General features: G+C 44.0%; 1 protein-coding gene across 1 annotated transcript in view; it reads left to right on the top strand.

The window, feature by feature from the left end:
• LOC129702388 (putative P2Y purinoceptor 10) overlaps positions 1–16,741 on the top strand; it is a 49,289-nt gene extending 32,548 nt beyond the window's left edge. Inside the window, exon 2 of the mRNA XM_055644163.1 lies at positions 11,610–16,741. Coding sequence (XP_055500138.1) covers positions 11,661–12,620 — 960 coding nt within the window. The 5' untranslated portion in view covers positions 11,610–11,660 and the 3' untranslated portion in view covers positions 12,621–16,741. The remainder of the gene's footprint in view (positions 1–11,609) is intronic.
• The last annotated feature ends 576 nt before the right edge of the window (positions 16,742–17,317 follow it).

The following is a 17,317-nucleotide window of genomic DNA, read 5'->3' as shown; positions in this document are numbered from 1 at the left end:
GGCCCCTATCAGTTTGCCTACCGCAAGAACAGGAGTACAGAGGATGCCATCTCAACGGCACTTCACTCCGCCCTCTCCCACCTCGACAACAGAGACACTTACGTAAGAATGCTGTTCATCGATTACAGCTCAGCATTCAACACCATTATCCCCTCAAAACTGATCTCCAAACTCGGTAACCTGGCATCGACCGCTCTCTCTGCAACTGGATACTGGACTTTCTAACCAACAGACCCCAGTCTGTGAGGTTAGACAAGCACACCTCTTCAACCCTCACCCTGAACACCGGCGTTCCACAGGGCTGTGTGCTGAGCCCCCTCCTCTACTCTCTCTTCACCTACGACTGCACACCTGTACATGGTACTAACACCATCATCAAGAATGCAGATGATACAACGGTGATTGGCCTCATCAGCAACAACGATGAGCTGGCCTACAGGGAGGAGGTCCAGCACTTAGCAGCATGGTGCGCTGACAACAACCTGGCCCTTAACTCCAAGAAGACCAATGAGCTCATTGTGGACTGCAGAAGGTCTTGGGGCGGCACGCACACCCCCATCCACATTAATGAGACGGAGGTGGAACGTGTTTCCAGCTTCAGGTTTCTGGGGGTCAACATCTCCGATGATCTCTCTTGGACCCACAATACCTCAACTCTGATCAAGAAGGCTCACCAGCATCTCTTCTTCCTGAGGAGACTGAAGAAGGTCCATCTGTCTCCTCAGATCCTGGTGAACTTCTACCGCTGCACCATCGAGAGCATCCTTACCAACTGTATCACAGTATGGTATGGCAACTACTCTGTCTCCGACCGGAAAGCATTGCAGAGGGTGGTGAAAATTGCCCAACGCATCACCGGTTCCTCACTTCCCTCCATTGAGTCTGTCCAAAGCAAGCGATGTCTGCGGAGGATCGTCAAGGACTGCTCTCACCCCAGCCATTGACCGTTTACCCTCCTTCCATCCGGGAAGTGCTACAGGTCTCTCCGTTGCCGGTCCAGCAGGTTCAGGAACAGCTTCTTCCCTGCGGCTGTTACACAACTTAACTCTGCACCTTGGTCACCCCGGACACTCCTTCCCCCAGAAAAATTGCACTATTGCTAATGTATGTACATATATATATTTTACTGTTCCATTATTCTATGTTCGCTCTTCTGGGTGAGATGCTAACTGCATTTTGTTGTCTTTGCACAATGACAATAAAGATAGAATCTGAATCTGATGCCTTTATGATCTAACATTGTGCATCATCCATGATGAATTCAAGGTGATGTCCCTCCAGTTTGTGTATGGCCTCACTCTGGCATTGGAGGAGGCCAGGAACACTGAGGGTACCACAATGTGCTGGAGAAACTCAGCCGGTCAGGCAGCATCTCTGGAGGAATAGGTTTGGTAAAGTTTAGAGTTGGGACCCTTCTTCAGACTCGTTGTAGTGGGGGGGAGAATTCTGGAAATGAAATTCAAGCTATTAGTTATGTTTTAAACAGCTTCCTTTTTAAAAAAACAACTCATTACCAACAAGTAGTATCACTGCTGGAGCCAGAGCGTTATAGTCATACAGTGTGGAAACGGGGCCTTCAGTTCAACTCATCTATGCCAGCCAAAATGCCCCATTCAAGCTAGTCCCTTTAGCCTGCATTTGGTCCATATCCCTCTAAACCTTTCCCACCCTTGTACCTGTCCTAATACCTTTTAAATGTTGTTATTTACCTGCCTCAACCACCTCCTCTGACAGCTCATTCGATATACCCACTACCCTCTAAGTGAGAAAGGTTGCCCCCTCATGGTCCTATTAAATCTGCCCCCTCTCACCTTAAGCCATCTGGTTTTTGATTCACATACCTTTTAAATGTATATCCATTTCTCCAGCTCGTTATGTCCGTTTGTGTATTAATCAGCATCAGCAGTTCCTTATGTCTACATTTTGACTGCCCCACTTCAAATTCTCATGGTGTACCTACTTTGAAGTTCCCAACCTCTCTGGCAGGAGTTCTGGGAGACCCTCTCTCACTGCTCCCCCTCAGTGTTCTCCAGAGATGCTGCTTTATCTGTTGAGTTACTACAACATTTTTTGTGGTTGAAACACCCTTCATGATACTTTCAGGGAGAGCTTTCCAGATCAAAACAATCTGGTTTGGATTCTCCCCTCTTTGTCTCTAAAATCAATTTCCTTAAATCTGTGGTTGCCAAACTTCCATGGAGTCGGTCATGTTTCTGTTGACTTTTTGTATGAAATATTCATGATTTTGAATGCCTATTAAATTTCCATTCAAATGTTCTGATTTGAACATGACCATGACATTTAAAACGGTCATGATAAATTAAGAACAATAAAAATATAAATACATTTATACTTTTGGACAATGTGGCCTGCTTTGAATTTTTAATGGTTAGTTATTGTAAAGAACTCAAGCTTAGAAGTAGTTAATACAATCTTCCCACTAGCCTTTACATTTCATACCACATGCAGTTTTCATGGTTAATATCGTGTGCGCACACGTTCCCCACAGCTAACCACCACAGCATGCAACAATTATTTTTATGTTCATCAGGGGATTGAAAACAAAGTGCTTTGAGAGTTGGTCTCTGTAAATACCCAAAACTACCTGGGACTCTCTCCAACGAATGGGACATTCCAAATATCGGCGTTGCCTCATTCATTCACGTCAGTGTTGTTTCAGCTGACAGACCTCATGGTTTAGTTCAGCGATTCACAGCGTGGAAACGGGTCCTTCGGCCCACTGACCAGCGAACCCCGTGCATTAACACCACCCTACACGCACTAGGGGCAATTTATATTTATACCAAGCCAATTAACCTACAAAGCTGTACGACTTTAGAGCGTTGGGGGAAACCAGAGGTCTTGGAGAAAACCCTGGCGGTCACGGGGAGAGCGTACAAACCCCATACAGACAGTGCCCATAGTGGGGTTCAAACCCATGTCTCCAGCACTGTAAGGCAGCACCTTTACCACTACACCACCATGTCACCTCGTGTAACATTAATAAGTAAACACGAGTGAGTCAGTGGGGTTGTGGCTTCATTGTGCGCTCCAGATTAAGCATGGAATTCCAGGGTAACATCAATTTTTGCTGATGATTCTCTATGAAATATAAAACATCTTGGATAAAAGGAGAATTGACTGCATTGTCCTGCAAAATCTGCATCCACAAAAATAATTTGGCCATTATCACTTGACTGCTCTACAGCATGTTATGTGCAACCTGGCTACTCTCCAAATTGCAAAGACAACTAAATACTTTCTGTCCCTTAATTTTAGAATTAAGGGACAGAAGTTTAGGGGTAACATGAGGGGGAACTTCTTTACTCAGAGAGTGGTAGCGGTGTGGAACGAGCTTCCAGTGGAAGCGGTGTCGGCAAGTTCGTTGGTATCATTTAAAAATAAATTGGATAGGCATATGGATGAGAAGGGAATGGAGGGTTATGGTATGAGTGCAGGCAGGTAAGGGGAAAAAAGTTGTTCGGCACGGACTTGTAGGGCCGAGATGGCCTGTTTCCGTGCTGTAATTGTTATATGGTTTATATGGTTATAAATGTAAATGGCTCAAGTAGAGACCCAAAATGTCACCTATCCATGTTCTCCAGAGAAGCTGCCGGAGTTACTCCAGCACATTAAGTCCTTCAGTGACTATAAAGTTCTCCAGAATGACCCAAGGTCATGAGCTGTGCATCACCACGCGTAAATGATGTCATGTAAATTACGCCCAAGTGGGACAGGCCCTTTAAGATGAGATGCAGATTAGTTTTACAATGATGACCCTGGAAACCCTACACCAATTAATGCTGAATATTGTTTGTATGGCTTTTGGAAATGCGAGACTCACTCACTCATATAGCTTATTTTGATTGATTAAACAGACCATTCGGCTTTCCGAGTCCACACCATCCATCGTTCACCCATTCACACTTTTTATGTTATCCCCCTTTTCTATCCATTCCCTACACGCAAAGGTCAATGTTACAACTAGGTCAATTAACCTACAAATCGCACATCTTTGGGATGTGTCAGGAAACCAGAGCACCAGGAGGAATCCCACATGGTCACAGGGAGAATGTGTGAACTTCACACGGACTGCACCCGAGGTCAGGATCAAACTCCATCATCAAGATCGCTGACGATACCACTGTTGTGGGACGTATCACTGATGGGGATGAGTCAGAGTATAGAAGAGAGATCGAGCAACTGTCCATATGGTACCAGCACAATAACCTGGCCCTCAACACCAGCAAAACTAAGGAACTGATTGTGGACTTTGGAAAGAGTAGGATGGGGAACCACAGTCCTGTTTATATCAACGGGTCGATGGTTGAAAGGGTCAAGAGCTTCAAATTCCTGGGCGTGCATATCTCTGAAGATCTTTCCTGGTCCGAGAACACTGATGCTATTATTAAGAAAGCACATCAGCGCCTCTACTTCCTGAGAAGATTACGGTGAGTCGGTTTGTCAAGGAAGACTCTCTCTAACTTCCACAGGTGCACAGTAGAGAGCATGCTGACCGGTTGCATCGTGGCTTGGTTTGGCAACTTGAGCGCGCTGGAGAGGAAAAGACTACAAAAAGTAGTAAACACTGCCCAATCCATCATCGGCTCTGACCTTCCTTCCATCAAGGGGATTTATCGCAGTCGCTGCCTCAAAAAGGCTGGCAGTATCATCAAAGACCCACACCATCCTGGCCACACACTCATCTCCCTGCCACCTTCAGGTAGAAGGTACAGGAGCCTGGAGACTGCAACAACCAGGTTCAGGAATAGCTACTTCCCCACAGCCATCAGGCTATTAAACCTGGCTCGGACAAAACTCTGAACATTAATAACCCATTATCTGTTATTTGCACTTGATCAGTTTATTTATTCATGTGTGTATATATTTATACAATGGTATATGGACACGCTGATCTGTTCTGTAGTCATGCCTACTATGTTCTGTTGTGCTGAAGCAAAGCAAGAATTTCATTGTCCGATCAGGGACACATGACAATAAACTCTCTTGAATCTTGAATCTTGAATCTTGAAACCCAAGTCCCTACTGCTGTGAGGAAGCAGCTCCACCAGTTGTGGCACTCACTGCTTTTCTTGAAAAGACACTTGCTTGCACAACAATCATGGTCCACTAATTATTTTCCCAGTATTTAGTAATGAGTGTTTAACTCCAGTGCAGTTCCGTTGAGTAATAATAACAATAGCCACAATTAAATAAGCACCCGCACTTCCATGAGGGAATGGGTGAGGGGAGGGCAGGGAAAAGGTTCATTGTAATCTGGATCGCCTGAACCATATCTGTTATTTATTGTGGATCTGCACTCTTAGTTGAAGTTCCTCAGTTTCCAATGGACATCAGTTTCAACTGTGGAAATCAACTAAAGTAAATTTAAATAACTCAACAGGGCAGGATTGTTAATTTTGATCAATTGGGGATTAATTTGGATGCACATCCACAACTGGGCATGAAACAATAACAACAACATTTAAATTTAAGTTTCTATCAGTCATTTTACATTTTCAGAGATAATGCTGCACAAATAGCAAAATCAGTTGCTCGCTGAGATATGTGCACATTGAGTGTTGTTGACGCAGAAGGGTGGGCGGGAAACCACAGCACAGAAAAGGCACCAGCAGATGTAAACATCAGCAAGATCTATCCTTTGCATTGTGCTGCCTTGATTAAAGGTCAAAAGACATACAAGCAGCTTGAAATGTGCTCATTCACATGGAGCTTAAAACATATAACAGTAGAGCCCTTCAGCCGACAATGTTATGACGCCAAGTTAAACTAATCTCATGTATCTGAACACAATCCCTCTATTCTCTGCATGCCTATGTGCCTATCTAAAAGCCTGTTAACTGCCACACTCATAACTACCTCCACCACAACTACCACCAGTAGCTAGTTCCAGTTACCCATCACATTCTGTGTATAAAAATAGCTTGCCCTGCACATTTGTTTTAAACTTTGCCCCTCTCGCCTTACCTATTGTCAGTGTGGCAGAATCGTCAAATGAAATGATTTGCAGTCAAGGTCGTAGCAAACAATTTGTTTCTATTCAGACATGTGCATGTGATGTATTTGTTGTTTAATTTAAGATGAAGATAGACACAAAAAACTGGAGAGGCTTAGCAGGTCAGACAGCATCTCTGGAGAAAAGGAAGAGGTGATGTTTCGGGTCGAGACCCGGGGTGGGAGACTGCAACCTTCACGTGGTCCACCTTGTTTCGACGAATGCAATCAACCTGGCGTGCAAAAACAGAAGATCAAACAGAACTTAAAAAGGGTTTCGGCCCGAAACGTTGCCTATTTCCTGCGCTCCATAGATGCTGCTGCACCCGCTGAGTTTCTCCAGCTTTTTTTGTGTACCTTCGATTTTCCAGCATCTGCAGTTCCTTCTTGAACACATCAAACAGAACAAGTTGTCTGACAACTTTAGGCTGTGCATGCCATACGTAAGAAGAAGAAGGGTCGAGACCCTTCTTCAGATCTAATTTATGTGATGTTTGTCAGTCCTGATAAAATCGCAAGAATAAAGCCCTTCCAGTCTAAGTGGAATTAAATACACAGGAAAACTCAAATTATCTGCCACCCTTAGGGCACTGTGTTGCTGGTCTAGCAGATTTTCCGGACTAAAATTGGACGTTACTCTTAAATTGGACGTTACCCCACACACATACTTTTACTTCACTTTTTTCTACATATTACGCAGTGGTACAATAAATCTCCCAGTGAGCCTAAAGATAGCAGTAAACAGAATACGGATACGGTCAGCTTGTCAAATCCAAGCTCTGCCATGCCCCGCTATCTACTCTTGTTCATTCCCTATTTGGCCTTGTGTCTTGCCCATCCGACAGTATGTTAATTTGGCTGGTTTGGAAACTAAAAGAAGAAGTTATAATGACAAAAAAGCTGGAGTAACTCAGGAGAGAAGGATTGGGTGACATTTCAGCTTGAGACCCTTCTTCAGAGATGCTGCCTGGCCCGCTGTTACTCCAGCTTTTTGTGTCTGACCTTCGGTTCAAACCAGCATCTGCAGTTTATCTAACACAAATTATAATGACATGCTGACAATAAATGTAGATGCATCTCCATGCTTTAGTTTTAATTTAGTTTAGAGATACAGTGCAGAAACAGACCCTTCGGCCCACTGAGTCTGCTCCAACCAGCGACCCCTGCACGCTGACACTATCTCACACACACCAAGTACAATTTACAATTTTACCCAGCCAATTAACCTACAAACCTGGATATCTTCGGAGTGTGGGAGGAAACCGGTAATCCCAGAGAAAACCCATGCAGGTCACGGGGAGAACGTACAAACTCCATACGGACAGCAACCATAGTCAGGATCGAACCCAGGTCTCTGGCGCTATAAGGCATCAACTCTACTGTTGCGCCACTGTGCTGCCCTTGGCCTCAATACATTACCTCTACCTTTTTGCCCATGACTCTTTCATAATTACGGACAAATTATTTACTAGAATAGTTTTGCTTTGCTAGCTCACACTGAAAAGAATAGTATGAATTACCTTGTATCTATATTACTAAAAGTCTCATCTTGATCACTTCCTGTTGCTCTGTACATTGATTTTAGTAAAAACGCTACCACTTACGACTGTGATTTTTTGGCCATCTTACACAGAGTCCCCCTCCGCTGCACAGAACGAGGATTTTTCCCCTCGATGAAAAATAAAAGTTAGTAGGGTATATAAAAATGTTGAGATTCTCTCTCCTGAAGGCCGCCCCATCCTGAGAGACTATAAAACCCGGAAGAGTGGAGGTGCAAGATGGGGAAGCGACAGGTCGCAATTCTCAATCTGAGCTGTGTATAAAACTGAACACATGTCTACTAAACTGTGAGTGGTTTTACTGACCTGTCAGTGCCCTTAATGTGGTTTGAAAATGTAATTTGAAAGCGCTAAAGCTGTGTTGCCTTTGGTTTGAAAGTGCTAAAGCTGCCTTGCCTTTGGCTTGAAATGATTAAAGCTGCCTTACCTAATTAAAGTTGCCTTGCCTTCTATATATAATAAACATTTAATCTTGACCACTTCCTGTTTGTGCTTTATATTGGTTTTAGAAAAAACACTACCACGAACAGCTGTGATTATTGGCCATCTTACTCAGAGTCCCCATCCACTCATTAGGTGCCGAGGATTTTTCCCATTGATGAAAAATAAAAGAGTTATTAGTGTTTAAAAATGTTAAAAATGTTCTCTCCTGTCAATCATGCCATGAAGGCCACGCCCCTTCTGGTGGGAGGGGGAGGGACTATAAAAACCGGAGGTGTCGGCATGGTTCAGTCTCTGCAAGATGGGGGAGGGAGAGGTCACGACTTGCTGTCTTTAGTGGCCTTGCACCCTGCCCCACAATGTCCATACTAGCCCTCTGGAAACCAGTCCCTTCAGCGCACAACACCCATACCAGCGCTTCAGAAAACCCCACCCCCCCCCCTCACCGTCCACCAATATTGGAATTGGTGGAGAGGTGGTATATTGCATTGGGGAACCAGCCCTCCCTTGTGATGCTGGGACCCAACGGGTCCCACTTAGTCTAGTTATTTATAAAAGTGCTGAAGTGAGGGGATGAAGAACAGTATTATAATGTATTTAAAGAGTCGCAGAGTAAGTAATTCAGTGTGGAAACAAGCATTTTGGCCCAATTTATTTACGGCGACCAACATTATTTATAATGTGAAACTGCTTGTTCACATTTTGCAATAGTTCCACTTCTCAACTTTAAGTTATATTATGTTGTTTCATTTTATGGCTGTGGTATTTCTGCTTACTGAACTACTATGGCCACAGTTTTGCAATTATGTCAAAAACACAACGTTCTGTTGATTTGAAAAGCAAATCAAAACCTGTACATGCTGGATCTGCAAAAATGAAAGCAGAAATTGCTAGCAATACTCAATAGACAATAGGCAATAGGTGCAGGAGTAGGCCATTCATCCCTTCAATGTGATCATGGCTGATCATCCACAATCAGTACCCCGTTCCTGCCTTCTCCCCATATCCCCTGACTCTGCTATTTTTAAGAGCCCTATCTAGCTCTCTGTTGAAAGCATCCAGAGAACCTGCCTCCACAGCCTTCTGAGGCAGAGAATTCCACAGACTCACCACTCTCTGTGAGAGAAAGTGTTTCCTCATCTCCGTTCTAAATGGCTTACTCCTTATTCTTAAACTGTGGCCCCTGGTTCTGGACTCCCGCAACATCGGGAACATGTTTCCTGCCTCTGGCGTGTCCAAACCTTTATCAAGCTTATATGTTTCAATGGGTTGCCCTCTCATCCTTCTAAACTCCAGAGTGTACAAGCCCAGCTGCTCCATTCTCTCAGCATATAACAGTCCCGCCATCCCGGGAATTAACCTTGTAAACCTACGCTGTACTCCCTCAATAGCAAGAATGTCCTTCCTCACATTAGGGGACCAAAACTGTACAAAATACTCCAGGTGTGGTCTCACAAGGGCTCTGTATAACTGCAGAAGGACCTCTTTGCTCCTATATTCGATTCCTCTTGTTATAAAGGCCAACATGCCATTTGCTTTCTTCACTGCCTGCTGTACCTGCATGCTTACTTTCATAGACTGATGTACAAGGATCCCCAGATCTCGTTGTATTTCCCCTTTTCGCAACTTGACTCCATTTAGATAGTAATCTGCCTTCCTGTTTTTGCTACCAAAGTGGCAGTGTTCAAAAGGCAGTGTTGCGTCTGAGGAGAAACAACATTAATGTTTCAGATCAGAAATCATGCATGTTTTAAATTTCCAAAAAGGAAAAGGTAAAAAAAAGCTACCATCCATGATTTGGTCAGATTGACTCTGGAGTACAACCCTCTGCTCCATAAGAATATGATGAGGTTTGAAGTAGTGGTCTTGGTGAAACATAACTTGAGCGTTAATAAGCAGAAGTTCAGTAGGTGTCAACAACATCATCTATATATTTATACATGATTGAGAGTAGATTAGATAAATTCTATTTAGCCTGCCTTTTGCTGACAGAATGTTTAAGAAGGAACTGCAGATGCTGGAAAAATCGAAGGTGGACAAAAGTGCTGGAGAAACTCAGCGGGTGAGGCAGCATCTATGGAGCGAAGGTATAGGTGACGTTTCGGGTCGAGACACTTTTTTCAGACTGATGTGGGAGTGGGGGGTGGGAAGAAGAAATGAAGAGGTGGAGACAGTGGGCTAAGGGAGAGCTGGGAAGGGGTGGGGGTGGGGGGGGAGGGGGGGGGGGGGGGGGAGGAGGGAGAAAGCAAGGACTACCTGAAATTGGAGGTCAATTTTCATACCGCTGGGGTGTAAACTACCCGAGCAAAATATGAGGTGCTGCTCCTTAAATTTACGGTGGGACTCACTCTGGCCATGGAAGAGGCCCAGGACAGAAAGGTCCGATTCGGAATAGGAGGGGGAGGTGAAGTGTTGAGCGACCAGGAGATTAGGTTGGTTGTTGTGAACTGTGCGGGGGTGTTGGGCGAAGCGATCGCCAAGCCTACGCTGGGTCTCACCAATGTAGAGCTCCTGACACCTGGAGCAGCTGAACAGGATGTAGCTTAGCAATTGTTAAGGTTTAAGAACTTGGACATTTCAGCAGGGTCTCTGGGTTCAGAGGGCAGCACACTGGTACAGCAGCATGGTGGTGTAGCAGTAGAGTTGATGCCTTAACGAGGCAGACACAGATTCGATCCTGACTACGGGTGCCGCCTGTACGGAGTTTACACTGTACGTTCTCCATGTGACCTGCATGGGTTTTCTCTGAGATCTTCAGTTTCCTTCCACACTCCAAAGATGTACAGGTTAATTACCTTGGTGAAATTGTAAATTGTCCCTAGTGTGTGTAGGTTAGTGTTAGTGTGCGGGGATCGCTGGTTAGCGTGGACTCAGTGGGCTGAAGGGGCTGTTTCCACGCTGTATCACTAAACTAAACTGGAAATGTAGTCTGGTTGACAGGGTGCCCTGTGGCATTATTGTCGATTCAATCCATGTTCTGTGCTCAGTGTTACCCCCCACCCTGGCTTGGTTTTTATGTCTGATATCCTTTTGTTGTATCCCCTCCTCTCCCTCTCCTCCCCCCCCCCCCTCTCTCCTCCTCCCCCCCTCTCCCTCCCCCGCTCTCCTCCCCATTTCTCCCTTTCTGTCTCTCCCTCTTCTCCCCTCCCCCCCCCCTCCTCCCCCCCCCCTCCCCCCCCCCCCCCCCCCTCACAATTTCCAAAACCATTTTCAAGCTATTTCATCTCTGAGTTTTCTACTCTGTTGCCCTGCTCCTTTAGTTCTTTTGTATATTGTTGCATGTACCATGGTACAGTGAATAGCTTTTTGAGTTGCGTATTATCCAGTAAACATTCACTGCTCTCTCACAACATGGCTTCCTTGTGAGTCATTGGGCATTTCATTTGGTTCTAGAAAAGGCAAGTTAGAGGCTTGCACATTCAAAGGATGGAAATGCCTTGAAAAGGGAATTATGAAAGCCCAAGGAAGATCAGATACAACATATCTGAGGGAGCTTGTCATAGAGGATAATGAGAAATTCCCAAGTAATAAAATTGTTGACATGATGTTTATAAATGAACAACACTGATTGTATATTTAAATTTTTTTTTCCAGCGGTTACCAAGACATTCTTGTCGAAGACAGAAGAGCTGACGAAGGGTGAAGATGTCATTGAATGTGTCCTCCTGCCCAGAGGAGCATTGGAGCAGTGAGCTGTCTCTTTATGCTGTTGTGTACGGAATAATCGTCATTCCTGGGATCTTTGCGAATAGCGTGGCTTTATGGGTTTTAATTGGGAACATCAAGAAGGAGAAGAAGGCAGTGATATTCATGATCAACCTTGCCTTGGCTGATCTGGCTCACATGTTGACCTTGCCCTTGAGGATCTTTTATTATGTAACTCACACCTGGCCTTTTGGAAAATTTATGTGCTTGTTCTGTTTCTACCTAAAGTTTGTAAACATGTACGCTAGCATCTTATTTTTAGTTTGCATCAGCATCCAACGCTGTGTATTTTTGATCAGTCCATTCAAGTACAGCACCTGGAGACGCAGGTATGATGTGGCGTTCAGTGTTATCGGATGGGTGGTTGTCACATTGATGTGCCTGCCATTCCCCATCATGCGTAACACAGGCACATTCAACAGCTCGCTCTGCTTTGCTGATCTCCCCATGAAGCAAGTCAAGCTGGCATCTTCTATACTGATGCTCACAGCGGCCGAGCTCCTGGGCTTCCTGGGGCCAATTATCATCATTGCTGTGTGCACCTGGAAAACTGTAGCATCCTTGAGAGTGTCGTCAGCATTGCCCAAGGATCATGGTGGAAAGCGGGCTCTGAACTTGCTCCTGATGTGTGCGGCAGTCTTCCTGATTTGCTTTGCCCCCTATCATATACTGTTCCTGCTCAACCAGTTGAGACAGTTGAACTACATCACAGATTGCTCCGTGAGGAAGAACATCGTCATTCTGCATTCACTGTCACTCTGTGTGGCAAGCCTGAACGCCTGCTTGGACCCAATCATCTATTACTTTGTCACCAGCGAGTTCAGAGAGCAGCTCTCACGGACGAGCAGCTTCCTCGTGCGGAGTCGCCACTTGAGCAGGGAGAGCACGACCAGTCGCTAACCTCCGGAGCACTCAGACAACTGTGTTAAGTGTGTGTCTTGGGTTTTTTTGTAATGTAAAAACTGTAGGAAACGGAATTTCGTTCAAACCAAGTTGTTTGAATGACAATAAAAGGCATTCTATACTTTTCTATTCTAGTTAAAAGATCAGGGTTTACTCTTGTACTGGTGGGTTTACCCTTGTTCCCTGCCATGTCTCATTACACAATGCCAGCGGGTTTTTCACATGTTATTGAGGCAAAAACCGATGTAATACCCCGCCTCATAGATTGAACAAAGAATGCATTATAATTTCCACCCTATGTGAAAATAGATAGCAGCAGTCAGTTTAAGCTGCTTGGAGTGCTGTAATAGCTAGGTAGAAAAAGATTTCTCGTTTTCGATACACACTTTATTTTTGTAGTGTCTCACTGCTAAGCAAAGAGTCAGTATGATTTTTCTGCATTTACTGTAAGGTCCAAATGTAATTGCAGCTTTCATTCAAAGACATGGAACGTGATCTGTTGCATCAGCAATACAATGCCAGATGCAGTTCGCTAAAAGCACACAACCCACACAATGAAGTCTCCACTCATTCTGACAGGCAATGTATTGACAGATCAAGCAGTACTAATCATTTCTAACAATTGTACTGGTGGGTTTTTTCTGAGTATTACCTGTAGCTGCAAGTTTTCTACTACTATTCATAGTCATCTATTGCTGGTGACATTCACAGGAGATCAGTTTGAGATATTTGCAATTATGTCAGGGCAGGAGAATGGGGTTGGCAGAGTGGATAGCTTAACCAAGATTGAATGGCGGAGTAGACTAGGCCGAATTGCCTAATTCTGCTCTTATATTATAGGAAAGACATTGTCAAGATTGAAACGATTCAGAAAAGATTTACGGGGATGTTGCCAGGACTAGAGGGTCTGAGCTAAAGGGCGAGGTTGAGTAGGCTGGGTCTCTAATCCATGGAGCGCAGGAGGATGAGGGGAGATCTTTTGAGGTTTACAAAATCATGAGAGGAATAGATCGGGTAGATACAGAGAGTCTTTTGGCCAGAGTAGGGGAATCGAGGACCAGAGGACATAGGTTCAAGGTAAAGGGGAAAAGATTTAATAGGAATCCGAGGGTAACTTTTTCACACAGGTGGGCGTATGGAGCAAGCTGGCATAGGAGGTCGTTGAGGCTGGGACTATCCCATTGTTTAAGAAACAATTAGACAGGTACATAGATAGGACAGGTTTGGAGGGAAATGGGCGAAGCTCATGCAAGTGGGACTCGTGTAGCTGGGACATTGTTGGCCGGTGTGGGCGAGTTGGGCCGAAGGGCCTGTTTCCACACTGCATCACTCTATGACTCTATCACATATGATCTTATTCAATGTGAACTACTATTTGCTCCACGCTGTGCGTGCAGGATTAGCGTTGTTGATAACTTGATAGCTGCACATTTCTTGCCAATGGTTTGGTAATTTCCTGTTGTTATTTTGCACCCAGCAATTGAAGCACTGTGCATCCGATTAATGAAATAGATATATTGTATTTGCAAAATGAAGCAAACAAGATTCCAGCTGAGCTTGAATATCAAGAATATTACCATATAATAAAAAGTCAGAATCCTATTTCCATCATTTGAATTGCAAAATTATATGTATGGCATGTCTCACTCTAAGTCACCACATGGCCACACAAACAAAAGGAACATGGGGACCAAGGAAATTATTCAGTTGTAGTGATTAGGGTATTTCCACAGCTGCCATCCACCGGAAAAAAAATGCTCAATAAAGCTGCGTGATTGTCAGAACGAAACAAATTATTTTATTTATGGACTAATGAAGTAGAGTTCGGAATATGCTATTCCGACCATAAAGGGCCTGACCCACTTTCACGACCTAATTCACAACCTTTTTTACTCGTGGACATTTTTCATCAGGCTAGAAAAACGGCCTGACCTACTTGATGCCACGAGTACCTACGACTAGTATCACAACCTACCTACGACCTCGTGACGACCATGCTGCGAGTATGTGTCAAGGGCAAACTCGGCAGAGGTCGTGAATTAGGTCGTGAAAGTAGGACAGACCCTTAACACCTGGAGCTCATATTGTTGTCCATGCTGAATTCTCAGTAAGATTTGCTCAGTATTTCGGCCAGTTTCTATGCAGCAGCCCAACCAGACATAGGTAATGGTTTCCATTCAGAAAGCTTATTTTGGGGGCCTCTGACCTTAGCTGGAATTGTATTATTTAACAGTATATTTACATACATCCATGTAAAATTTACGATACAGAGACCATTAGGTCCAGTTTAGTTTCATTTAGAAATACAGAGCAGAAACAGACCCTTCAGCCCACTGGGTCTACGCCGACCAGTGATCCCCGCGTATTAACACTACCCTACACCCACTAGGGACAATATTTACATTTACCAAGCCAATTACAAGTATGTCTCCAGAGACCTGTACGTCTCTGTAGTGTGGAAAACACCCACGGACGGGGTCATGGGGAGAACGTACAAATGCTGTGCAGAGAGCACCCGTAGTCAGGATTGAACCCGGGTCTCCTGTGCTGCATTCGCTGTAAGGCAGCAACTCTACCACTGTGTCACCGTGCCACCCTTTGTGCTTGGGTGATTTTTCCTCCCACACAATTTATTTTTGGGTACGTCTTCTATTCCTTCTCCACCATCTACATCATTTATCAAGAATGAGAAGCACACAGGTAGACAGTCAGAACCTTTTTCTCACTGTGAAAACGTCCAACACTAGAAGGCATAGCTATAAGGAGAGATGGGGTGAGATGAATGGAGATGTGGAGGGAAAGTATTGAACACACAGAGGTGGAGGCCTGGAATGCATTTCCAGGGGTGGTGGTGGAGGCAGATCTGAAAGTAGCATTTAAGTGGCATTTAGATAGGCACATGGAAGTGGAAGGAATAAAGGGATATGAATCATGTACAGGCAGATGAGATCAGTTTAAGTTGGCATCATGTTTGGTGCAAACATCGAGGGCCGAAGTGCCCATTTCAGTGCCTTATTGTTCTATCTATGTCTATGGACCATTTCCCAGGAGATGGATGTTCTAGACACAAACTGGAGTAACTCAGCGGGATAGGCAGCATTTTTTAATGGCTTTGAGTCAGATTTTGCAAATCTTGTCATCTTTCCATATTCCCTACATGCCTATTGAGGAATGGTGTGGAGGGATATGATCCAAACATGGGCAGGTGGGACAAGAGTAGGTGTCGACATGGGCAGGTTGGGCAGAAGGGCCTATTTCTTTGCTGTATGACTCCATGCCAAGCATTTAAACGTAATACAGTTAGCTGGAGAAAGCGTTGGGAAAAACAGTAACATTTGAATAATTGCAACTCTTCATTATTTATAATTTGAGGTCAGAGTAAGGCTTTTCAGTATTTTGCATTGTGTCAATTCTTTTGAACGAGAAGACAGATTAGTCCCAACACCACCCCACGTCCTCGTGCTCTTTGTTAAAATATTTATCCAGTCCCATTTCAAAAATCATAGGGACGGGACCCAACGGGTCCCCATTGGTCTAGTATTACTCTATAATTTGTTTCCCTGATTTTTGGTTTCTGAACAAGTCCAAGTAAAATTTCAATCATTTAGGATTCCTAGATTTTTTATGGCATTGCAGAACCAAAGTTCATGGTCCCACTTATTTGCTCTGTTATAATCAAACAAAAGACGTTTTTAATACCTCAGAACCTCCACGAAAGCGAAACACTGCCTTTCTTGCAGAAAATGGAGCAACATTCCACAACTAGCAATCTTGTAATGAACAAAAAAACTATTACTGATGTTAATTGAGGGATAAATATCACACAGAACACACCATGCTCTCCACAAAATATTTTACACGTATAAAGGATAGAGAAGGCTTTGCAATAACATTTTATATGTAGGATTATACTGCTGACAACACGTTTCAACTTCACCTTTACCAAAGTTTCAGCCTAGATTTTGTGTTTGAATATAGTTATTCAACTATTTTGAATAACTATAGTTGTTATTCCCTGGACATGTTTTCCATATGTTTATTGGACAGATTAAGTATAAAACAGTAACTGGAGTGTGTTGAATACTTCAGTCTGTATCATGAAAGTTGTTTGCTTTAATAAATGCTGATTCTACCTGAAATGCTTGGATCATTATTTTATTTATGTTAAGCTGTTGAAACAAATCAAATGACTTATTATTATCTAAAAACATAATACAATGACAAATTCCCCTCCATTTAATGTTAACAGAGAGTTAACTTTCATAAATATTTTTATAATGATTGAGAAGGGAGTTATTTGATGCAAAGCTGTCAACATTTCATACTAAACTACACTGCAAGGGCCAGGAAGCGAGCGGGTAAGATCATCTCTGACCCCTCTCACCCTCGCCACAAACTCTTTGAATCACTTGCCTCTAGAAGGCGACTCCGGACTGCCAAAGCTGCCACGGCAAGACATAGACATAGAAAATAGGTGCAGGAGGAGGCCATTCGGCCCTTCGAGCCAGCACCGCCATTCATTGTGATCATGGCTGATCGTCCCCAATCAATAACCGTGCCTGCCTTCTTCCCATATCCCTTGACTCCACTAGCCCCTAGAGCTCTATCTAACTCTCTCTTAAATCCATCCAGTGATTTGGCCTCCACTGCCCTCTGAGGCAGGAAATTCCACAAATTCACAACACTCTGGGTGA

Source organism: Leucoraja erinacea, chromosome 12, assembly GCF_028641065.1.
Source record: "Leucoraja erinacea ecotype New England chromosome 12, Leri_hhj_1, whole genome shotgun sequence".
NCBI classification, from domain to species: Eukaryota; Metazoa; Chordata; class Chondrichthyes; order Rajiformes; family Rajidae; genus Leucoraja; species Leucoraja erinaceus.
Note: the sequence above shows the minus strand (reverse complement) of the source record. Positions and strands in the feature narration are given on the sequence as shown.